Source organism: Papio anubis, chromosome 13, assembly GCF_008728515.1.
Source record: "Papio anubis isolate 15944 chromosome 13, Panubis1.0, whole genome shotgun sequence".
Lineage (NCBI taxonomy): Eukaryota > Metazoa > Chordata > Mammalia > Primates > Cercopithecidae > Papio > Papio anubis.
In genome coordinates, this window is record NC_044988.1 from 73,380,221 (window position 1) to 73,405,208 (window position 24,988).

At 35.4% G+C, this 24,988-nt stretch overlaps 1 protein-coding gene across 9 annotated transcripts in view; it reads left to right on the forward strand.

Moving 5' to 3' along the window:
* SMC2 (structural maintenance of chromosomes 2) overlaps positions 1 to 24,988 on the forward strand; it is a 47,778-nt gene that overhangs the window by 17,633 nt on the left and 5,157 nt on the right. For 8 of the 9 annotated variants that reach the window (XM_009188388.4, XM_003911423.5, XM_009188385.4 and 5 more), the window contains 14 exons: positions 15 to 248; positions 2,751 to 2,910; positions 3,396 to 3,513; positions 4,120 to 4,258; positions 5,614 to 5,733; positions 7,593 to 7,797; positions 9,431 to 9,566; positions 12,477 to 12,601; positions 14,174 to 14,367; positions 15,856 to 15,999; positions 16,471 to 16,665; positions 18,842 to 19,042; positions 21,188 to 21,304; positions 23,395 to 23,555. In XM_009188388.4, coding sequence (XP_009186652.1) covers positions 15 to 248; positions 2,751 to 2,910; positions 3,396 to 3,513; positions 4,120 to 4,258; positions 5,614 to 5,733; positions 7,593 to 7,797; positions 9,431 to 9,566; positions 12,477 to 12,601; positions 14,174 to 14,367; positions 15,856 to 15,999; positions 16,471 to 16,665; positions 18,842 to 19,042; positions 21,188 to 21,304; positions 23,395 to 23,555 — 2,249 coding nt within the window. Of the gene's footprint in view, positions 1 to 14; positions 249 to 2,750; positions 2,911 to 3,395; positions 3,514 to 4,119; positions 4,259 to 5,613; positions 5,734 to 7,592; positions 7,798 to 9,430; positions 9,567 to 12,476; positions 12,602 to 14,173; positions 14,368 to 15,855; positions 16,000 to 16,470; positions 16,666 to 18,841; positions 19,043 to 21,187; positions 21,305 to 23,394; positions 23,556 to 24,825; positions 24,953 to 24,988 lie in introns of those variants that run through there. The other variant, XM_017949680.3, reaches the window with a different exon arrangement.

The window sequence follows — 24,988 nt, forward strand, 5'->3', positions numbered from 1 at the left end:
AACTCTTCCTAAAGGACTCTAAAACTTTAGCAGCAAAGGAAAAAGAAGTTAAAAAGATAACAGATGGACTGCATGCCCTTCAAGAAGCAAGTAATAAAGATGCTGAAACTCTGGCGGCTGCACAGCAGCACTTCAATGCTGTTTCCGCTGGCCTGTCCAGTAATGAAGATGGAGCAGAAGCAACTCTTGCTGGTCAAATGATGGCCTGTAAAAATGATATAAGTAAAGCTCAGACAGAAGCCAAACAGGTAAATATAGACATTAAGCACTATGTGATTGCTTTTTTTTTCAAGAAGTTTCTTTTCACATTATGCTTTGGCAATTGTTACATAGTGTTGAAAATAATCAGTGTCAAGGAACTTGTTTATTTATGTTATTCTGCAACTCTAATGCCTAATGCAGGAAAAGTCAAATATATTATTGCTAAATATTGATGAACTTAATTTGTTAAGATGCTGTACAACATAAATTACATTAATTCAGTATGTAAGTGTAATAAATGCTTTGTTCTGTCTGTAGCATTGTGTGGAATTTTAGAGATTAATCCATTTATTCTTTTTTTGGCTATTTTTATTTTTTATTAATATCATAATGTTGAAGTCTTAAGCTTTAACAGGAAAACAGGATTGTCCTCCCCATTGCTTTGCCTATCATACCTAGTTCTTAAAACCTTGTTTCTGAAGCTTTACATTTTTCTAGGAAGTATCTCTACCTCACATTTAGCCACATTCTAGTCTTTGTTCTCCCTACTCTGATTTCATAATCTTAAAAGTCTTGTCAGTCTATTACAGTGTTTCTCAGATTTTACATAGTAGTGCAACTTCAAGTCCTATGAACACAAGAATTTTGCTAGCAGAAAAAATACATGTACACAGGCATATCATTGTTTCTTTTTTAATGGAAGATGCAGATTTTAAAACAGGTACACAAATGGGGCCGGGTGCGGTGGCTCAAGCCTGTAATCCCAGCACTTTGGGAGGCCGAGGCGGGTGGATCACGAGGTCAGGAGATCGAGATCATCCTGGCTAACATGGTGAAACCCTGTCTCTACTAAAAATACAAAAAAATAGCCGGGCGAGGTGGCGGGCGCCTGTAGTCCCAGCTACTCGGAGGCTGAGGCGGGAGAATGGCGTGAACCCAGGAGGCGGAGCTTGCAGTGAGCCGAGATCGCGCCACTGCACTCCAGCCTGGGCGACACAGCGAGACTCCGTCTCAAAAAAAAAAAAATAAATAAATAAAATAAAAATAAAAATAAAACAGGTACACAAATGTGTGTGATTATGCATTAATCCTCAGGTTTTCCTCTTTATATATTTGCAACTTTTTCATTCAGGCATGACAGAGATGACAGTCACAAATTTATAAGAACTCTCAACAGTAGAAAATCTTTAAAGTACTTTTTAAAGTACCCCCATCTGGGTTTTAGAATACTAGTTCATAGTTTTAAGAAGCAGTGGTCAATTGTATAAACTCTTGAATGCCTGACACATTTAATTTAAATAGTTCTAGCATTCAGTTATTAGACTCTCAGCATTTAAGTTTCTTTGTCAGTTTAGCTTCTTTTCCTGTATAATTTTAGATCTTATTGCTCAATTCAGTTTCTTAACTGTTTTTAGACAGCACTCACAAATATATACAAATACAAATATAAACAACTAAGCGGAAAGGAAAGGAAGGAGAGTTGTGATTTCTAGCTGGCTATAATTACCAGCTACTGACAGTTATTCGATATAATTCTTCAATTTTAATATGTCATATTGAAGGGGTGGCCTGCCCCTCCACACCTGTGGGTGTTTCTCGTTAGGTGGAATGAGAGACTTGAGAAAAGAAATGAGACACAGAGACAAAGTATAGAGAAAGAAAGAGTGGGCCCAGGGGACCGGCGCTCAGCTTACAGAGGACCCACGCCGGCTGAGTTCCCTCAGAGGACCCAGGTCTCTGAGTTCCCTTAGTATTTATTGATAATTATCTTTACCATCTTAAAGATAAGGGAGTGGCAGGACAATAGGATCATTGTAGGGAGGAAATCAGCAGTAAGACATGTGAACAAAAATCTCTGTGACATGAATAAGTTTAAAGGAAAATGCTGTGCCTTGAGATGCGTATGCAAACATCTCCATAAACCTTTTAGCAGCATTGTTTCAGCCTATCACATGGGGAGAAACCTTGGACAATACCTAGCTTTCCTAGGCAGAGGTCCCTGCTACCTTTGGCTGTGTACGTGTCCCTGGGTAGTTGAAAGTAAGAGAATGGTGATGACTTTTAACCAGCAAGCTGCCTTCAGGCACTTGTTTAACAAAGACACATCCTGCACAGCCCAAAATCCATTAAACCTTGAGTCACCACAGCACATGTCTCTTGCAAGGACAAGGTTGGGGGTAGGGTCACAGATTAACAGCATCTCAAATACAGAACAAAATGGAGTCTCTTATGTCTACTTCTTTCTATATAGACACAGTAACAGGCTGATCTCTCTCTCTTTTCCCCACACATATCTTATTAAAAATATGGACTTTAATTTCAATTTCTTTAACAACATATTAATCATATATTAGTTTATATTTTGAGTAGTTTTTGAGGAGAAAATACTGGGAAATGACTAATTTGTTGAAATACTAATCCAAGAGACCAAACAATTAAATTTTTAAGGCTAAGATCTCTTAGTAAAACCAATCTGAATCTTTGGCCATTTAATTACTAGCACTGTCTGCCTCATACATCCTATAGTCTGTTGCATTTTTCTACCACAGGCTCAGATGAAGCTGAAGCATGCTCAACAGGAATTAAAGAATAAACAAGCTGAAGTTAAGAAGATGGATGGTGGCTACAGGAAGGATCAAGAAGCTTTAGAAGCTGTAAAAAGACTTAAAGAAAAACTTGAAGCTGAAATGAAAAAGCTAAATTATGAAGGTTTGCCTTTAAAAACATGATAATCAGGTCATGAGGAGGTAGTGATTTTTGATAAAAAGCTAATTTAAATAAAGAACGCAAGCAAGTAGGAAACATTTCTTAGCCTATTAACGAGCGTTAGTATAAGAAGTGTTTGTAAGTATAGTAAAAAAAAATACCTAATTATAAAACAACTCTTGAATTTTTGAAAACTCAGTATTGAGAATTTCCTGCTTCAATCATTTGAAAGCTCAAAAATGTCATTTGTGTATTTCTACATTAGTAGGCATTCAGTTTGTATATTATTTTTTGGAATGAAAATTATGTTATTTGCTATTGGAAATAATGTTTGACAATGGATAGAAATTGGAAGGTTCAGCGTGCTTTTGTAATACTTACAGAAATTTGTATTTTTTGTATGTTTTGGAAATAGTGGTTACTAATAGTTTCCTTAAAACAGTAGACTAAACTTTTAAAACTCGGTTTTATTATGATTTATCTTTCAGAAAATAAAGAGGAAAGCCTTTTGGAAAAGCGCAGGCAGCTGTCTCGTGATATTGGTAGATTGAAAGAAACATATGAAGCTCTATTAGCCAGATTTCCCAATCTTCGATTTGCATACAAGTAAGAGACTTAAGCCTTGAATTTTAAGATAGAAATAATCAAGACATTTTTATTTAAGCTGGAAGCAGTCTGAAAGTTTTGTCGACACCAAGATTTTTGTATGAAACTTGTTGTAACTGCTTTTCTTTCATTGGTATTTTTCCTTTAAGCATTTGTTGAAATGTTTTAAACGTTGGCAGGGAAATTCTTGTGAAATTTAATGGCTAATGATGCCACTAATCTTAAAATCAGGGAAATTTAATCGCAGTTCAAAATGTCTTTAAAGTTATTCTGTCATTAAAGTTAAATATCCACGTTTACATCTTATAATTTGTTTTGCTATGTGGGTTTTTTAATGGAATATTTACAGTAATCATATGTATGATAGGGATTAGAACATCAGAGTTCTTATTACATTGAAACATACTGAAAGATCTATTGATTGATGTAAAAACAACAGCTGGCTAGTCATTTGGGACATTTTAAAAATTTTGGTTTGTTAAAACCATGTGCTGATTCTGCTTTCATTTCACTTTAATGTTTGTCCAAAAGAGCTCTTGATGAGTAAAGTACAACTTTTTCTACTTTATTATCTAAGATAAATTTTTGTCAACTTTTGTATTTCAGGGATCCAGAGAAGAACTGGAATAGAAATTGTGTGAAAGGACTTGTGGCTTCTCTGATTAGTGTGAAAGATACTTCTGCAACCACAGCTTTAGAATTAGTGGCTGGAGAACGACTCTACAATGTTGTAGTAGACACAGAAGTAAGTCGATTTTAATTTAAAAAAATTTTCAATTTGGTTAGCTTGAAAAGTCATGTGCTGCTAAAAGAATTGAATACTTTCTTGATGTTTTAAGGCTCTCCCCTAAGGTGACATATTTACAGGGTAAAACTGTTTGGTTCATAACTGTTTGGTAACTGTTCCAAAGGAAGGCTCATGCTTACTCAGAAACTCAGAATGCATATTACCAATCTGAAACTTTTGGGATCTCTTTGCTGTATAAGTTGAATTTAATTTGTAAAATAATCTGAGAACAAATGACCTGTTTTTAATGTCAGTCTTCCCATCAAGGTAACATTGAATTTATCTACATTTCTTCAGTTGTCCTTGTTATCCTTCTGTAAAATGCTCATACTCTTTCCTGTAAATGCTACATAGTCATTGTCAAATTTACTTCCTTGTTTTTTTAAATTTATATCATATATATTTAAAATGTACAAGAAGCCTGGATATGGTGGCTCACACCTGTAATCCCAGCACTTTGGGAGGCTGAGGTGGGCAGATCATTTGAGCCCAGGAGTTCAAGACCATCCTCGGCAACATGGCAAAACCCCATCTCTACTGAAAATACAAAAGTTAGCCAGGCATGGTGGCGTGCACCTGGAGTCCCAGCAACTCTGGAGGCTGAGGCACAAGAATTGCTTGAACTTGGGAGGTAGAGGTTGCAGTAAGCTGAGATCACACCACTGCACTCCTGCCTGGGCAACAGAGCAAGACTGTATCTCTAAAAAAAGAAAAAAACAAATGTACAACAAGATGTTTTGATACATATACATGGTGAAATGGTTATTGTAGTCAAACATATTAACATAGCCATTCATCTTTCATAGTTACCTTTTTTGTGTGTGATAGCACCTAAAATTTACTCTTAGCAAATTTTCAATATACACCATTATTAATTATAGTCCTCATGCTATACATTACATCTCTGAATAGGTAGATTTATTTATCCTACCCAACTGCAAATATGTACCCTTTGACCTGTGACCTACTTCCACCCATTTTCTTTCCCTCCTCATCCCTGATAAACACTATCCTACTCTTTTTATTTGTTCAACTTTTTTTTTAAAGATTCCATGTACAAGTGAGGTCATACAGAATTTTTTTTTTCTTTGTCTGATTATGCCACTTAGCATTATGTCTTCTGGGTTTATTCATGTCGTCACAAATGTCAGCATCTCCTTTTTCAAGGTCAAATGATGTTCCATTACATATATAATTATAGCTTGATTGTTTGGGATAAATGGCACTAAACATTTGTTATAGACTACTAAACTTGCATTCTCTCAATTTTCTGTCTTTAACGTGCGTTTTTAAAATTCTAATGTGTGTTGTAGGTTACTGGTAAAAAGCTACTCGAAAGGGGGGAACTGAAACGTCGATACACCATAATTCCACTCAATAAAATTTCAGCCAGATGTATTGCACCAGAAACTCTGAGAGTGGCTCAGAATCTTGTAAGTCTCATTTTGTCTTATTTATATGTTTAATCTTCATCTGTGTGGGTGTGTGTTTTTTTTTAAGTTAGAAGATATTAATTTTGAGGGACATAATCATATACAGAACCACAAAATTAAAATACAAGAAAATTGGGTTGGCTTGTGCAATTAGATGACAAGAGAATAGAAATGTTGAAGGACTTGAACTCCCTTTCATATACTTCACTTTGTGGTATTAGAATGTCCTTTTTAACCTTAAGTCGCATGACTATCAGGTGATGGTGAAAATTACACTCGTGATTCCTGAATGGTTAGAATTGAGCTTCTAGATAAATACCCCAAATTCTTCAAGTTTTTGTTTTTGTTTCTATGTCAGGCATACTTAAACTGCCCACAGTGACATCCATTATGGGAGGCCTTCATTAGTATTGCTGTGATGCTTCTTTATTAGAGTTCTTCTAGATTGTTATTCAGCCTGTGCAGGTACATAGCAGGTAACCAGGATCCCATTCAACTGCTGACATTGATCTAAAGTGACATGCTTGCTAGTAAGAAAATAGATCAGTACAAGGAAATACATTTAAAAGTTATTGTAGTTGTGTAATACTGTGAAAACATGAAGTCAGTCATAACATTCAGCTGTAATTTTTTTTATTGAGCAGACATTCCAAGTACATGAGTTGAAAAGACATTTCTATGAAACTTACAAATATACTTGTAACTAATTGGATGTTGTATCCTTAGTTAAATTCAGAAGATTTCAATGAAAATGATTTCAAAATATAGTTGTGTTGATATGTATACTATTAGGAGAGGGAGGATGAGTGCTAAGTAACTAACAGGTGGTGTTTTTGGTTGGTACTTTCTTTACTTGAAGAATCACCATTAAGTCCAGAAGGCTCAGGAAGTTAATTCAGCCATACATCAAGTCCCAGCATTAGAAGGAAATTGGGATTTCAAGTAACAGCAAAAATACTTTGCCTCAGATCCCTTAGCCAGACCTATTTGATGGTAGCTGCCACATCAAAGAACAATACTGAACATGTGTTACATAGAGCTTCCTTTGTTGTGATTGCCACTGCTGATACTAAGCTCTAAAAGAGATGCTTATTTTTTCTTAAAATGATGGCAGAGGTAGCGTCTATAAACAAAGGCTGAGAAGAAGCATTGTGATCAAAATAGAGGACTGAGGGATTTTTAAAATTACTTTTACTCTCTCAGTTATTACTTGTGTTTTTATTTCTGTAACTGCAGATGACTGCTCTAGCATGTTTCATTTGTATGAAAAAAATATTTGTTGTGAAGCCAAATTCCTGATTATTGAAACAAAATTTTCTTATAGTTGTGTTCATCTGGGAATTACAGGTTAAGCACTCCAAGTCCAAAAACTGAAATTTTCCAAAAATCAATACTCTGACACCCAAAAAATGCTCATTGGAGCATTTTGGATTTAGAAAGTTCAACCACTGTAGTACAAATATACCAAAATCTGAAAACTGAAACACTTCTGTTCTAAGCATTTAGGATAAAGGATACTCAATCTGTACCATCATTAAGAAAGTTGTGTCCAGTCAACTTTGATAATGGACACTTAGAAACATGGTGATGGCTCCTTATTGATAGAAACTTTCATAATGCCTAGTACTAGCTATTAATAAATATTTTACCTAGCAATAGATCTTTCAGTATTTAAACCTGCAATTTTTTTTCCTGAAACTTTGGGTTTTACATAGCTTTTTAGAAAGTTCAGAGAGAATTTTAATACTAGGTAAGTATTACTTAAGTTTCCATTACAGCAGTTCTTACTAGTTTGTAAAATAATACCTGAAAGGAAAAGAACTAGTATGTACTGTGGTGTATCTATTGTTGTCCCACAGGTTGGCCCTGACAGCGTTCGTGTGGCTCTTTCCCTGGTTGAATATAAACCAGAACTTCAGAAAGCAATGGAGTTTGTCTTTGGAACAACATTTGTTTGTGACAATATGGATAATGCCAAAAAAGTGGCCTTTGATAAGAGGATAATGACTAGAACTGTAACTCTCGGAGGGGATGTGTTTGATCCGCATGGGACATTGAGTGGAGGTAAGTTTTATATCCTTTTGTCCTCACAATTCTTTGTGGTAAATAGGAAGAGGCCTTTTTTAAGTACATTTTTAGCCCAACTACCCACTTCTTCAGGAAACATGTTAACTTCTCATTTGTGTGTTTGCCAGTGCCGCCTACCTCCTGTCAAAAGTAAAACAAAAATTAAACCTGCTCTTGAAATGTTACCTTAATGTCTTAAAGGAATTCTTAGACAGTGATCATGTTCTTCTTGGTCTAGTATTTGCCACACTGAGTTTGCAGATCTTTGTCAAGACAATAGAATAACAAACACTGAATATGTTTACTATATACCAATGTTCTGCAACTATGCTGTCCAATACAGTAGCCACTAGCCATATGTGACTCTTTACATTTAATTAAGTTAAATAAAAGTAATTTCCTTGGTTGCATTAGTCACATTTCAAGAGCCCATAACCACAAATGATTAATGGATAATTAGACAATGCAGATATAGAACATGTCTATCATTCTATAAAACCGTATTCTATGGGCTTTAAATAAGAATTAATTCTTAATAACAATGATGAGGTAGGCATGGTATTATCATCTCTAATATACAGTTGCAGAAATGAAGATACAGAGTGGTTAAATAACTCACTACAGGGTGGCAGAGCTCAGAATTTGAATCCCAGCAATCTGATTTCAGGGTTTGTGTTTTTAACCCAGTAAACGGCATAAAGCCATTTGAGGTATCAAGTAACTTAATGTCTTTCTAAGCCACGAAAACAATAGCCAGTTCAGTGATCTCCATGACCAGGTATTGGGTTCTCCAGTACATAGTCAAATGAGTAGTATCTGCAAATGGAAGATAAAAAGAGACTATGTGTTTTTACATGTCTACAAGGGAAGAAACTTTTTAGATTTTATTGATTCCGATGCTTTTGAAGTTTTTACTTACAGGATAGGAAATAACCCCATATCTTAATTACCAAGTGTTTAAACAGCATTTTTAATTGACCTTAGCATTCTTCCATCAAATCTGCAGAGTTTCTTTGTCAACATAATACCTCAGCCTGTCACTGCCAGATAATTATAGTTCTATAATGTGAAATCGGTTTATTCTACTTGCTGCACTGTGTCAGAACTTAGGTCAGCCCCCCAGTCTTAGCTTACAACAAGTTTATTTCATGTGAATGCTATATCTGCTGCAGATCAGTTGCCTTTCTGCTCAGTGCTGTTCTCATTCTGGGACTCATTGTGAAGGAGAAGCAGTTTCTGTCTTGAACTGAGACTCATGGCAAACGGAAAGCAAATGGTAAATTATGTACTGCCTCCTAAAGCTTACTTTCAGAAGGGACACATTTCTCCATTTCATTGGCCAGAGCAAATCACGTAGGCAAGTCCAATGTCAGAGGCTGGAAGATGGGCCCAGTAGACAAGGCAGTGGTTATTTTGAATAAATAATACCTACTACAACCTCTTGGATCTGTTATGAGTTCTCTGTGTTCTAAGGTTCAGGTGATGGAATGAATTCCATGGCTTCATAAGTTCACTAAAATATTTACTATTGAATATCGATTTGAGTGCAATTGTCTTAGAAGACTTTTTATTGTGTAGTGTATACCTGGTAACTCAATGTGGAAGATCTGTTTGAATTTGCCTCTATCAGGTGCTCGATCCCAGGCGGCTTCTATTTTAACCAAGTTTCAAGAACTCAAAGATGTTCAGGATGAACTGAGAATCAAAGAGAATGAGCTGCGGGCTCTAGAGGAGGAATTAGCAGGTCTTAAAAACACTGCTGAAAAGTAAGAACTGTATATACATTTTCTAAATTAAAGATTTGCATAGTAGAAAATGATAGAAAATTTATTTTATTTGCAGAAATACAGCTTCTGACTTTTCTCATATTTTTGGTTTATTTAAAATATTTAATTAAATTGGGAGTTGATAACCATTTATCCATTTTTTTCTCATAAGAGAGATGTCTTTGTTAAGAAATTAGCAAAATCTATTTAAGCAAAACAGTCATTCAAATATTCCATTCTTTCTGCTGAGAAATACACTAGCACTTGGCTAGGGTTGGTGGGGAAACCCTTAGATACTCTGGTGTCTGATACCAGAGGTTACTTGATTTCCTGATTTGACGTTAAAATGATAGAGTATAGCATTGATCAGGTGCCCACAGTAAGTTTAATAGCATTGTGACTGTCCTTCCTATATCAAGGATCTGCTGGGTTGCCTATGAGCAGGTAAACAAGTTCATGTCGAATATCAGTACTGTGTTTCCTTACAGTATTTTTTCTGTATAGGTACGGATAAGATACATAAATACTTTCCAACATCGTTTCTATTTCGTATAATAGAGTTATATGTGTATTTTTATTTTTTCAATATTGGGATCATGCTAATGTAACCTTTTTGTGTCACTCAGTAAACATTTACTGAGTGCTCCCTGTGTGCCACATATTCTTCTAGGGGCTGGGGATCAGATAAGTATCCCTGCCTTCATCTAGTTTTTCTTGTTGGAGAAGCAGACAATAAAGAAAGATAAATTGGTAAAACATGTTACTAGTTCTAAGAAGAAAAAAGTAAATCAGGAAAGGAGATAGGAACTGTCTAGGGCAAAGACATGTTAAAATTTTATATTGGGTGACCAAGAAAAGCCTCACTGAGGACATGATTGTTGAGTAAACACACGAGTGAGTGAGTGAACAAGAGTGAGTGAACTGGCTCTGTGGTTATCTGGGGGAATAAGTCCCCACTTGAATTGAAAGCTTCATGAGTTAAAAGAGCTACAAACTTAACAAAGTGCATTGTTTGAAAGTTTGGCCAGGCCTAGTGGTGCACACCTGTAATCCCAGCACTTTGGGAGGCTGAAGCAGGTGGATCGCTTGAGCTCAGGAGTTCAAGACCAGCTTGAGCAACATGGAGAAACCCTGTCTCTATTAAAAATACAAAAAAGCCAGGCGTGGTGGCATGTGCCTGTGGTCTCAGCTACTCAGGAGGCTGAGGTAGGTGGATTGCTGGAGCCCTGCAGTTCAAGGTTGCTGTGAGCTGAGATTGTGCCACTGCACTCTATCCTTGGGGACAGAGTGGGACCCTGTCTCAAAAAAAAAAATTTTTTTTTTAAAGTTTAATTGTAATTTTTTCCAGTATTTCTGAAGATGACAAATAGGGACTGATTTAAAAAGATTTTATTCAGAATTCGCAATACTGAATACAATTTTAAAAATCTAAATAAATGTTGACATGATTATTTTTGGGTACATTTTTAGCATTCAAATTCTGTAGTTATGAAAGCTTAGAATGGCACCAAGACTTTTGAGGACGCTAAATATGGACAAGATTTTCATAGTCAGGATGACCATTCAAAGATACAAATTGAATCAAAGTTTTTCTGTTTTCTTTTTCTTTTTTTTTTTTTGAGATGGAGTCTCACTCTGTCACTCAGGCTGGAGTGCAGTGACCCGATCTCGACTCACTGCAACCTCTGCCTCAGCCTCCCAAGTAGCTGCGATTACAGGCGCGTGCCACCACACCGGCTAATTTTTGTATTTTTAGTAGAGATGGGAGTTTCACCATGTTGGTCAGGTTGGTCTCGAACTCCTGGCCTCAAGTGTTCTATCCTGTTTACTTTCAAACGTCACATACATGTAAAGGCCTGCATTTTACCTTCATGAATATAAATTAACCATAGAGTAAATGAATTATTTTCTGTGAGAAGAGTAAAACAAAACTTTTCTGTGATATGTGGAAGCACTAACAAGGTGATGAGTTTGTAGTTAGTTACATTTGGCTTAGAACTGTTAATTTTGTTCAGTAGTATTGGATCATTTGTTCTGCAGAATTGAATTCTTTCCTAATTGTGTCACTGAGGTCAAGGAAGGAAAATAGATTTTGAAAAAAATGAGAATGGTGGAAGGATCAGCTAAAGCCATTGTTTCACACCATATCAGGAAAGTAACATCTTTTAAACAAATATTTCTATACTCCACGTTTTTAAATTAACTTGAAGTTAAAATTATTAAGTACTGTCAAGTATAGCTTCAGGCAGGAATACTCAAGGTAGTATTTATATTTTATAAGTTTTGTTTTTTTTTTCCCTCAAACCTCATGAATTTCTAGTGACAAGGTACTTTGTGAATTTATATTAACTTGAAATTTCACTGCAACTGAATTAGCTAAATACCTTTGAAAGAAATGAGTAAGCAGCCAGAATTGGGATTGAATTACAAAGTTTTCAAGAAGGTGCGTTTTAAAACAACTAAGTTCAAAACTATTTTTCTTACACTAAAAGTAGGGAACATTATTATTAACATTTGAAAATGAGGTTAATAGATAATTAAATTTTTGAAATTTTATGTAAGTGTTATAATTAATCATTTTTTGTGGTGAGTAGTTTTTTTTTTTTTTTCTTTTTAGTTAGCAAGAGGGATTATTTTTAAGGAAACCTAGCTGTTAAATATTTCTAGTGTAAATAGTTATTGTGGATTTTAGTCATTTAGAGTTACTTACCTTCAATGACCATATCTAAATTTGAATTAATTGGTACCTCAGAAACTTGAAAGTCATCAAAATTATTCCTGTAACCAGTAGCATCTTATATGGTTTATAATGTATATGAGTTTATTTTAGGTAAGAATCTGAAGTTTGAATGTATTTCTCAAATACCAGAGAAATTACAGTCATTTCTTACGTGTTTCTGTTTTTGTAAGGTATCGCCAACTAAAACAGCAGTGGGAGATGAAAACTGAAGAGGCAGATTTATTACAAACCAAGCTCCAGCAAAGCTCATATCACAAGCAACAGGAAGAATTAGATGCCCTTAAAAAAACCATTGGTAAGATGAAAACAGCCCATGCTTAATCTCTGGTTTTATTCATATCTGTTACCTTACCTTAGGTATCTTCTCTACCTGTGCTATGTTTAAGATACATATGATAAAGTTTATTTAGGGAAAATCCAAGTATGGGATTTCTAGGTCTTAGGGTATTGTTATTTTCATCTTTATTATATATTGTCAAAGGTCTGTTCATTTCTACCAATGTTCATTTCCACCAGTGGCACATGAAAGTTTTCATTTCTCCAAGTTCTTTTTTTTCTCCAGACTTTTAAAATTTTCCAAATCTGTTGGTTGTGAAAAGATAGCATGCATTGGCATTTATTTTGCATTTCCCTAATTTCTGTTGGAATTTGGGATCTTTTTTGTATGTTCATTGGACCTTTGGGTTTATACTTCTGTAAATTTTCTATTTATTTCTTTTGCCCATGGGTTGCTCATGGTTTTTTCCCCACTGTTCTCATTCTTAAGAGTCCTAATTTCTTGTAGGTTATGTGCATTGCAAATATCCTTTTACTGTCTTTTTTGGCTATGTACTGGTCTTTTAATTTTGTGTTCATAATATTTTTGTTATACAAAAGTTTTTATCTCCACTAATATTTTAATAGTATTTTCCGCAATGAAAAGTAGCATAAGAAATTGTGCGGTAACGACTTCCAAGGTTATTTGCACCTGGGTCCCAACACTAACAGTATGCTTTGGTTGTTACAGCAACACGTGTTCATTCAGTATTGCTCTCTTATTTATTCATTTATTATTATTTTTTTTTGAGATAGAGTCTCTCTGTGTCCCCAGACTGGAGTGCAGTGGCGCAATGTCAGCTCACTGCAACCTCCGCCTCCCAAGTTCAAGCACCTTCCTCAGCCTCCTGAGTTACAGGGACTACAGGCGTGCAGCACCACACCCAGTTAATTTTTGTATTTTTAGTAGAGATAAGGTTTCACCATGTTGGTCAGGATGGTCTTGATCTCTTGACTTCATGATCCGCCCTCCTTGGCCTCCCAAAGTGCTGGGATTACACAGGCGTGAACTACCACACCTGGCCTTATTTTTTTCTTTCACAAATTTGGGGATGTTTTTCCTTTGCTGTATCCTACTGTCAATTTGTTTGTCAACTTTAATGAGAAGTTCCCTGAATATGTATAAAATAGGCAAAGAACATAAAGTAAGCTTGTTTATGAAATTATACACTTTCTAGCAACTACAGGAAAAATACCATAGTTATAGTGTTCTGGTTTTAGGAAGCATACAGTTGCATAAAAAATATGATCCGTGTTTTTTTTTTTTTTTTAAAATAGGTTGCTTCAATACCTTTGTAAAAGAATAGTTGTAGGTGAAGTTCAGTTTCGTAGCAGAAGAAATGATTTCATTACAGATTTTTAGATAATTCAAATATGACTTTTAGGTAGGATCTGTGTTTCATTATACCATTTCTAGAATATCATTGGGATAGTTAATGTTCTTAAATTTTAGCCGGTAATTTTCCAAACCATTTCTTCCATTAAAAGTTGAATTTGTAAACCTTTACCTGTAACTGTTAATTTAGCAACATTTGCCTACTTTGTGATGCAGAGGAAAGTGAGGAGATTTTGAAAAACACTGAAGAAATCCAAAGAAAAGCCGAAGAAAAATATGAAGTATTGGAAAATAAAATGAAAAATGCAGAAGCTGAGAGAGAGCGAGAACTGAAGGATGCTCAGAAAAAACTGGATTGTGCCAAAACAAAGGCAGATGCATCTAGCAAGAAGATGAAAGAAAAACAACAGGTAATAACTTCTTTTTGAAACTGAACCAACCTTTTAAAGTCAACATAGAGCTGAAGGTGGTAGAGCATCGTTGGTTGACCTTAGTCATCAGAATTGATCTCAGAATCTAAAAGGGAGCAGTGTTCTTTGGAAGCAAATTATGCTTCTCACAAGTCAAAGGAATATACAGGATGAGCATCTCAAATCCGAAATACAGCAGAGTTAGAAACTTTTTGAGTGTTGATCTGAGGCTCAAAGGAAATGTTCATTGGAGCAGATTTGATTTGGGATACTCAGTCAGTATAATGCAAATATTCCAAAATCTAAAAAAAAAAAAAATCTGAAGTCTGAAACACTTCTGGTCCTACACATTTTGGATAAGGGATATTTAATCTGTATTTTTCTCTGAAAACAGTGCAGTCTAGTATTTCATAGTTGTGAGTAGGGGATGCTAATTTTAAGGAAAGGCCGAAGTTGACCATTGGCAAATGCTTCCTTCAAGAGCGGATGGCCTTTCTTCAGGAGTGGATTATTTGATACTGTGGATGTCTTATCAGAGATTCAGCAAGTTGACATTTTTATTTGGTAAGCACCTAAATGAATGTGCACTGTGAGAACATGATGGAAGACAAAGCATGTTATATTTACAAGGTGTTATTCAGTTGTAAACTGATAATACTTTATTATATCTTTTAGCTAATATCAAAGCTAGAATTTGAACCTAGGTTTTTAATCACTTTTATGTGATTTCACCTAAATATATTTCCCTCACATTTTTTTTAGCCCACTCTAAGACTTATTAAATAGCTGTGCAAAGTATTTTCTAATGCAGGGGTCCCCAACCCCCAGACCACAGACCAGTAACACAGGAGGTGTATGGCAGGCAAATGAGGATTACTGCATGAGCTCCACCTCCTGTCAGATCAGCAGTGGTATTACATTTTCATAGGATTGCAGACCCTTTTGTGAACTGTGCATTCAAGGAATCTAGGTTTCATATTCCTTATGAGAATCTAATGCCTGATGATCTGAGATGGGGTGGTTTTATCCCGAAACCATGCTCTCTCCCTGCCCCTACCATATGGAAAAATCATCTTCCACAAATCTGGTCCTTGGTGCCAAAAAGGTTGGGGACTGCTCTTCTAATGAAATGAAGTGTAGCTACAGTGGGAAAGAATAATATTGAGAAACTTTTTACACATTAAACAGTTTTGTTTTTAAACTTTACTTCCACTAATTTATCTGTTATGTAGAATATTATATTGTTTTCCCTGTAGGAATAAATGATAAAGGTTATAATTTATGCAGAGTTCTTTCAGCCTATACAAATTACACTTTTTTTTTAAATATGGGAAAATAAACTTCCTTTTTCTGGGGAAGCAGCTTAACCTGTACTTTTGGTAGCTGTGGGTCTTACTTGCATGAGATTATTGTTTATTTAATTTTCCTGTACATACTTGTTTTTGAGTAATCACCTATGTGAATACCCGAATACTGTGTTTTTTACAGGAAGTTGAAGCTATCACTCTGGAACTGGAAGAGCTCAAGAGAGAGCATACATCTTACAAACAACAGCTTGAAGCTGTAAATGAAGCTATCAAATCCTATGAAAGTCAGATTGAAGTAATGGCAGCTGAGGTGGCTAAAAATAAGGTAGGATTTATTTATCAAATTGGTGAAGCTGAAAATGATAATCTTTTTATGAAACATTAGCTTAAGATGTTTGACTTTGGTGTTCTCAGTCTTTTCACTCAGAATGAGGCACAGATAGCTTTTACTCATCCAGAATTGCCAGTTTGGGGATCTCATAGTTCAGTCAGCTTCTAGCAGTTTCTCTTCTTCCTCACCCAGTTGATTCCATCTACATTACATCCAGCAGAAACGCTTTCATTTGCAGCATGAGCATTGTACCCCAACCCTTTTTCCAGGGGTAATCCAAGTTTTCTTCTGTGTATAAATTCATTAGTCCTTTTAATGGTGATATAAAATAGAGCGTTAGGTGATCTTCTCTCTGCCTGTAATCACATTGACATCTTGCCCAGGGATCTGTCAGATAATTGTTTAGTAAATTAAAATTATTTACATGTTACCTCACCACATATTTTCTTTTATTTTTTGTTTTAGGAGTCAGTAAATAAAGCTCAAGAAGAAGTGACCAAGCAAAAAGAGGTAATAACAGCCCAAGACACTGTAATTAAAGCTAAATATGCAGAAGTGGCAAAACACAAGGAGCAAAACAATGATTCTCAGCTTAAAATTAAGGAATTAGACCACAACATCAGCAAACATAAACGGGAGGCTGAAGATGGTGCTGCAAAGGTATGTTTGTGTTCATTTTTTATACTTAATCAAATTTTTGTTACTGTGCTCTTGAAAAATTTTAGAAAACTGCTTGATGGAGAAATCTGTAAATATAAATGGCAAAATTACAGCCTGACATAAATTTGAGCTTGCAGCTATTAACTGCTTTTCAACAATGCTAATTTTCAACAAATTGCACAAATGTTTTATTTTTAGATTTAATTTTAGATATTTGTTCCCATCTACAAGATGTAGTTACCAAATGTTTAGTGGTCTCCCATGGAAATAACTTTTTACCTACAAATGTTGATAGAACTAATTACTGCTGTGCTAGTAATAATGATGTGTATTCTGTACCTTATTTCAAATTGAATTTAAAGAACTCACAGAACTATATATACAGGTAACCTAAAAAAAGGACTGAATTGGCTTCCACATGTCTTTATGAGTGTCACTGCTGTCAGTATTTGCCACTTTATAAAAATCTGATGTTTTGCCAAGCAGCTATGTTTTTGAGGTTACCCCACAGTTTCCTTCTTTCATGTGTCACAGCGCCTTTAACTTCAGTGGTTTAAAGACAACACATGCTTTTGCAGAAATTCATTGCTTGGTTGAGAAACTGCATTCATCCAGCATGTTTTCTTATGAGTGTGTAACAATTTGGCACCTTTTTAATGTCCAGGATTTTTTTTTTTTAAGCATCCTAAAAATACATGAACTTTAACTTCAGAAAGATCAAGAACATACAAAACAATCTTCCCCTCTTCTGAAAGAACTGTGGAACTTGATTTAAAAAACATTTTTTATGGCTACATTATAATCTCCCACTTTATTACTATTGATTTCCCATTAGCTTAGTGATAGTGAACTGACTGAAATATTACCAATGGCAATGTTACTGCTAATAGTATTTTGGTAACTGAAAATGCTAGTACTGGTGATTGCTAGGAGATTTTATTTACAATTGAAAGAGTAAAAGGAGGGACTTGCAAGTGGGTCTGCTAAGAAGTCAATGCTTCTTTGAAAAACATAGTTTATCAAAGATTTATACATACCTACTAGTATCAGATCCTGTGCCAGGCACTGACAATATAAGGATGAGCAACACATATACAGAATGAATGATATAGAATGCTTTCAAAGAGTTTACAGGTCAAGAGGAAGATAGACTTGAAATGATAATTCTGCTTCGGGGCCTACATTTGAGACCATATCCATGGAATTAATACAAGTCAACAAATTAACAAGGATTGGATTCTGCCAGTGAGAATGAATCAATTCTAGTAGAAGAAAATCTTCTTTAAGCACTGTAATTTGAACTGTATAATCAGTTGTATTACATGAAGTATTATATTGTGCCTTTTTCAGAGGGGTGGGAGCAGGGATAGAGTCAATGTTTAGGGCAGTTTCTTAGAATATAGTTCTGAGAGAAAAATCATTAGGTCTCAGTCAGCATTAGGCTTCCATGATTTTACCAAATCTATGACTTAAGTATTAAAGGAATTTTAACTTACTACAAGTTGTTTTTTGAAGCAATAGATAGAATTTGGTAAATTCTAAAGGAGTTCTATCTGACTTCCATTTCATTCCAATGGAGGTGCTTTGCGTACACTTTGTAAAAATTTCTCTGAGTTGGCTCTTCTAATGCCAAAGTAATAGGAAGATCTTTTGCTATGCACTGTCTTGTTTTTGTAGTCTGCACTCCACATAACAATATTCATCTTTATTATTGTCAGTAATGAAACTCATTTTTAAAAACGAGTCACCCAGGCATGGTGGCTCACGCCTGTAATCCCAGCATTTTGGGAAGCCGAGGTGGGTGGATCACCTGAGGTCGGGAGTTCAAGACCAGCCTGACCAACATGGAGAAACCCCATCTCTACTAAAAATACAAAATTTGCTGGGCATGGTGGCGCATACCTGTAATCTCAGCCACTCGGAAGGCTGAGGCAGGAGAATCACTTGAACTTGGGAGGCAGAGGTTGCGAAGTTGTGGTGAGCTGAGATTGCCCATTGCATTCCAGTCTGGGCAACAAGAGCGAAACTCCATCTCAAACAAACAAACAAAAAAATCAGTCATTGAAGGTTTTTTCCTCCTCAGTATTTGATTAAAAAGTATTAAATATTTAAGAAACTGGCTTATACATATTGGTTTGTAAACATTTGTAGATCATCTATTTTTATATGTGGCTAGGTATCCAAAATGTTGAAAGATTATGACTGGATTAATGCAGAGAGACACCTCTTTGGCCAACCCAATAGTGCCTATGATTTCAAAACTAACAACCCTAAAGAAGCTGGTCAGAGACTTCAGAAGTTGCAGGAAATGAAGGAGAAACTAGGAAGAAATGTCAATATGAGAGCTATGAATGTATTGACAGAAGCTGAAGAGCGGGTAAGTCAATTTCCTATGAATATCTGGCCACATTAGAACATGACCAGCATTGATAGCTCTGTATGACCCCTGATGGAGTTATTAGAGTTAACCTTTTGCAGATGTCTTTGATGCTTTTCTTTCTGCTTTCCTTTTTATCTTTTCGTCGTTTTATTCTTATTACTCTTGTGCGTCATTAGTGGTTTTTACATTCTGTTACACCTGGAATGACTTTTCCACTGGCTTTTGTTCTTTGTCAAACATAATTCCTCACATTTCTGTCATTTCTTTCAGTTGCATTGAAAAGCCTTGAATAGGGTATGCTGCGCTGTCGTTCTCTTGACTCTACTGTATACTGAAACTATTATATAAGTAATGACTGAAGCCATTACATACATAAATACTGTTTCACTAATCTGTAAATCCTGCAACCTCTTCTCAGTTTTAATGATCTTAATTACTCAGTAACGTTACCCATCTCCCCTAACCTGACAAAACTTTGAGTCTGGGAAGGGAGTTTACTGTCATTTAGTGATGAACTTGGGAGGACCTATCACTAGAAAAACCCAGTGGGGGAAGCATTCCCTACTCTTAAGATAGCCATAAGAAATGGCTATCTTAAATTTTATATTAATGCCCCATACCTTCCTTAATTCTGCAAAATTCTGTTTGAATTTGCAAATCATAGAGTAAAATTCATGAGAAATCTGCAACACTGATAATAGCACAATTACTTAAGAAATTTTACCATAACTTTTTTTTTAACTGTTATTGGCATGAATATGCACCAAGAGTCTAGATTATGTTAGATACCAAACAGATGAATCATGCAGGTGTTGTGATCTCTCTACAAAATGCTCCTGCTGGTTTTCATTTCTACATTAAAGCTTTGCATATATGTGGCATATTTATAGAAGGAAAACTTTGGTCTGAATTTGATCGGCATAACATGATGAAACTTGTTCACTTGTACTCGTTTACTTCTGTTAGAGGAGACCTGAGTCTAATATTTTTTTCAAAAGAATTTATCAACTCCCATCCTGTTACCAGAGGAGAAGCCTGTATTGTTGATCAGCAGATGGCCTTTTTTTTCTTCTTGTGTTTTGTATCCATCTACATAAGCAATTATATGGATTTTCATGAAAAGATAAAAACATAGGAGGTTTGGGGAGCATGACTGTAAAGAGGGACAGCAGGGAAGACATAAGGACTGGCTAGAGTTGTTAAAGGTGAATGTGAAATGCAGGGCTTTGAGGAGAAATGAGTTAGGAAGAGTTTTAGGAAGTCCCACTGCTGTTGATGGTATGATTATCCCTCTACAGCCTTGCTCAAAGGAATGCTACTCTTAAAGTGATGATATTTAAGCTGAAATTTCAGGCAACCGTTACGTCAGAAAAAAGAATATTCCAGGAAGGGAGAACAGTGCAGGGGCCATAAGACAATAGTGAGTTTATTATGTTCAAAGGAGCTGTAAAAGACCATATGGCCAGAACCTGGGGAGGAGTTTAATGCCATAAAGTCAAGGGATAAATAAGGTCCAATTCCCTTTATCCTGATGCATACAGGCTTAAAATCTGGTTGATGGGTGCAGCAAACCACCGTGGCACATGTATACCTATGTAACAAACCTGTACATTCTGCACATGTATCCCAGAACTTAAAGTAAAATTTTAAAAAATTAAATAATAAGGTCCAATTTATGTGGGACCTATACATCATCGTGAAGGATCAAAATTTTATTCATGTCGCTGCTAAGGCTGACCTTAGGAGGAGAGCTTTCAGGGCTACTTTTATTTAAGTTTATATATAACACTTTTTTTTTTTGCCTTGGCTGCTAAGGAGATAAGGGAATATTAGTGGAGTCAAAATATTTTAAGGACTTGTCTTATAAATTCTTCTAGCAATTTAATTTTGTTATATACATATGGATGATTTTATTCCTAATTTTGTTAAGAGTATATATATACACACACATCATATAGTATATGTGTAGTATAGTATATACTTATAAGAGTATATATAATTCTTAGTGCATTGTATCTTTTTGGTAAATAGGAATGTATGCGTTATATATCAAAATAATGAAACCTGTTTATTTCTGACTGAATTCCGGAATATAGAAGAGATTTTATATTTTCCCAGTTAACCATGTTTTTTATCTCACAGTATAATGACTTGATGAAGAAGAAGAGAATTGTAGAAAATGACAAATCCAAAATTCTTACAACTATAGAAGACCTAGACCAGAAGAAAAACCAAGCCCTAAATATTGCATGGCAAAAGGTATTTTAACCCCAGAATATTATGTTTTGTTTTATATGAGGTGGCAAGGATGAAAAAAATATTATCAGTGGATTTATACTCTGAGAAATTTGAAATGGCTGATCTGTGTTTGAATGAGGCACATATTCACACTTTAATTAAAACCTTAGACTTTTAAATGCATTTTTTCTTTTCAGACTTGACTATTACCAGATCCTGGCATTCTTGTCTTCCTTAAGAATTGGACAGTAAACAAGCCTCTTTTATAGGACGCTTACTCAACAAAATCCCAATTCCATTTTGTTTTATGACAGCTTTGGCAGATGTCAGGCTTCTTTACTGTTACTTCTACTTCCCTGACTTCGTGTATCTGTCTGCTGTAGGATAATCCCTTAGCCTCTCATGTGGAAGTTTTTCCATTTTTACTGTCGCAGAAGACTCTTACTTCAAAGATTCCAAACATAGAGTTACTGTGCTGTTTGGTAGTTTAGCAAACCTGTGCCTTCTGGGTTTTAATGGGACACCATTTTCTCTTTGTAATTCTGTAGGAATGTACCACAATTATCCCTTTTAGTCACCTTGTTTGTTTTTTTCTTTTCTAAGACTTATTTTCAGTGCTCTATTCCCTGTACAATTTTTCTCTTAAAAATGGAAGCAAAAGACTGACCCTATTATTGTTGTACAGCATGTCGACTTAACACTGGATCTGAGAAGTTTTTGTTTTCTTTTTTCCCCACCAGGGTTCCTGGACTTAGTACAAATCAGAATCTATTGTCTAAACATATCCTGCTCTTCCCTAATTTCCAAGGTTCTTCCAAAGCCAGTAGCATTTATTCAGTCACTTATTATATGCCAGTCACTATTCTCAAATTAATTTTCTTGCCTAATCTTCACAATAACCTAATGAAATAGGTACTGTTATCAGCATTATATTCTTCCTTCTGGCTTCAGCCTGGTTATGTTCAGGTGTAGTAGCATTCCTCTCTCTTGGTCCTGAGCTGCCTCTCCCCCACTTGGTTTAGAACCTGCTTCCATTCTGTAGACTATTATTCAGCAGCTGTGTACTTGTTCTTAAAATGTGTGTTACTTAGTAAATCTATATTTAGGAGCACTGCTTGTGTCTATGAGATTTTCTTGTTACTATATTCATTAAAAAGTATATTTACATTTTAATATTGTATATCTGCATTTGAATTTGGAGATTTCTCTAGAGAACTTGGCTGTCAAGTCCTTGTGTATGTGTGTGTGTGTTAGACTTTCAAGTTTGACTGCTGAACTAAGAATATTAGTCATGTCTTTAAAGACAGATGGCCAGATTCCCAAATCATCAATCAAGTGCGTATGAACAAAAATTACCCTATTACAAACTAGGATTTTGGCCCTAAATCTCTGTCTCCTTCTGTGGCAAGACAGGAGCAGACTAAACAGCCTTCTTTTTTCTTGGGATCTAATCTTATTTTCTGGCCCTCAACAGCTTATCCTCTTCGGCTAGGAGATGAGGCATATAGAAAAGAACCCTTTAACAGATCTGGTCCTTTGATTTCATGCCCCTTTTTCTCCTGGGCCTCACACTGATCTGCTTAGGGCTTTAGACCCATCTTATTGTATCAGTCAACAGGAAAAAGAAAAGTTTTATAAGAGAACATTTTATTTCAAAAAGAGCTTTGTTTTTGTGTTTGCTTCTATTTTGTGTTTTTTTTTTCCTCATGTGATACAATTGTGTGTATCCTGAGGATTCCTGCAATGTGTTCTACAAAAGTGTCAAAACTTTGGAGAGTAGAGTTAGAGGTGTGCCTTCTAGTTCCCCTGGAAATTAGAGCAGGATTCAGTAATTCATTTTTGTAAAAGGCCAGATAATAAATATTTTTTGCTTGGGAGCCCATCCAGTCTCTGTTGCAACTACCTGATTTTGTTGTATCACTAGCAATGATTGATAGACACTTTGTAAATGAATGAGCATCTCCAGATTTTTCACATGGACCATAGTTTGTCAGTCTCCGAGTTACAGTAATAGACAAAGTAGACCTGCTGTGTTGCATATACATATATCAACAATTGATTCTTCTCGGAAAGCATCCTGATGTTTTAACTCTTTTATTTTTTAAATCCAGGTGAACACGGACTTTGGCTCTATTTTTTCTACTCTTTTGCCTGGTGCTAATGCTATGCTTGCACCACCAGAGGGTCAAACTGTTTTGGATGGTCTGGAGTTCAAGGTTGCCTTAGGAAATACTTGGAAAGAAAACCTAACTGAACTCAGTGGTGGTCAGAGGTGAGGAATCACTTTGCTGTATTTTAATTTTCATTCCTCTTACTTTAATTCATCATCTCATTACCTTAACAATTGTATTTGTGTTTTAATTTGCTTAACTACCTTTGCATGTAGAATTTAAGGAGCCTAATATATAAGACTAAACATTTTGGTTAAAACATTTGATTAAAATACGCGACAAAGTTAACAAAATATGTTTTTAAAAAATGTATTTTCAAATATTAAAAAATGAATAGTCCAGGACAAGATGAAACAGAAATGCTGAGCCCTGTGTTCACCCTGGCTTTCTCTCTAGTGGCAGTTTTTGGACTTCAGGTGCCCAAACAGAGGTCAGTAGTCTCACTAAGTTAAAAAACACAGAATTTTGTAAAGCCCTAGAGTGCTACACCTTGGTATTAGGTCTCTACTGTCCCTGAAGTGAAGCCTAATGTAGACATATCCTAAGAAACTGAACAGATTTCTTGAAGGGATCAAACTGTTAGTTTATCAGAACAAAGGCCAGTGTTCTTTAAAGAAGGTTAAAAAAAATTGAGATACTAAACAACATAACCACAGACTCTGAAATGACAGTTGATGAAAGTAGGAAACAAGTTAGAGTTACATTAATCATTTTCAAAAATTACAAGAAAACATGAACATAATGAGAGAAATAGCTACTAAAAAGAATTAAGTGGATCTTCAAGAGATTAAAAAAAGTTTTCTGCATGAGGTTAACAGCAGATAAGATACTGTAAAAGAAAGATGAGTAAATTTGAAGACATAGCAATAGAACAGAATCTATTCAGGCTACACTGAGAAAGAAAAAACTGGAGGGGGAAAAAAAACCGGCTTCAGTGTCCTAAGGGAAGCTGTCTAATGTGCAAGTAATTGGAGTTCCAAAAGGAGAGGGAATAGGGAGGATGGAAAAATACTTGAAGAAATTATGGCCCCATATTTTCCAGATTTGATGAATTCTGTAAACCCACAGATTTGAGTTCTGTCAAGCTCAGGCAGGATAAACAGAAACACATATAAAATAACAAAGCAAGAGATATATAAAACTGCTGAAAACCAGTGATTAGGAGAAAAATCCTAAAATCAGCTAGAGGAAAAGAGACATTATATGCTAGTGAACAAAAATAAAAATGTCTTTAGATTTCTTTTTAAATGCTACATATGTAAGCCAGAAGTCTGGAACATCCACAAAGTGCTCAAAGTAAAACATGTCAACTAGAATTGTTTATCTAACAGAAATATTCTTCAAATTGAAGGCAATATGAATACTTTTCAGACAGAAACATCTGAACCATACTGCAGGTTAAAGGAAGCTCTCAGGCAAAAGAAAAATGATACCAGATGGAACCTTGGATCTACATAAAGGAAGGAAGAGTGTTGGAAAATAACATGGATTTGGAGTTCAGGAAAGTTTCTTCCAACCTTACACAGTGATTCAG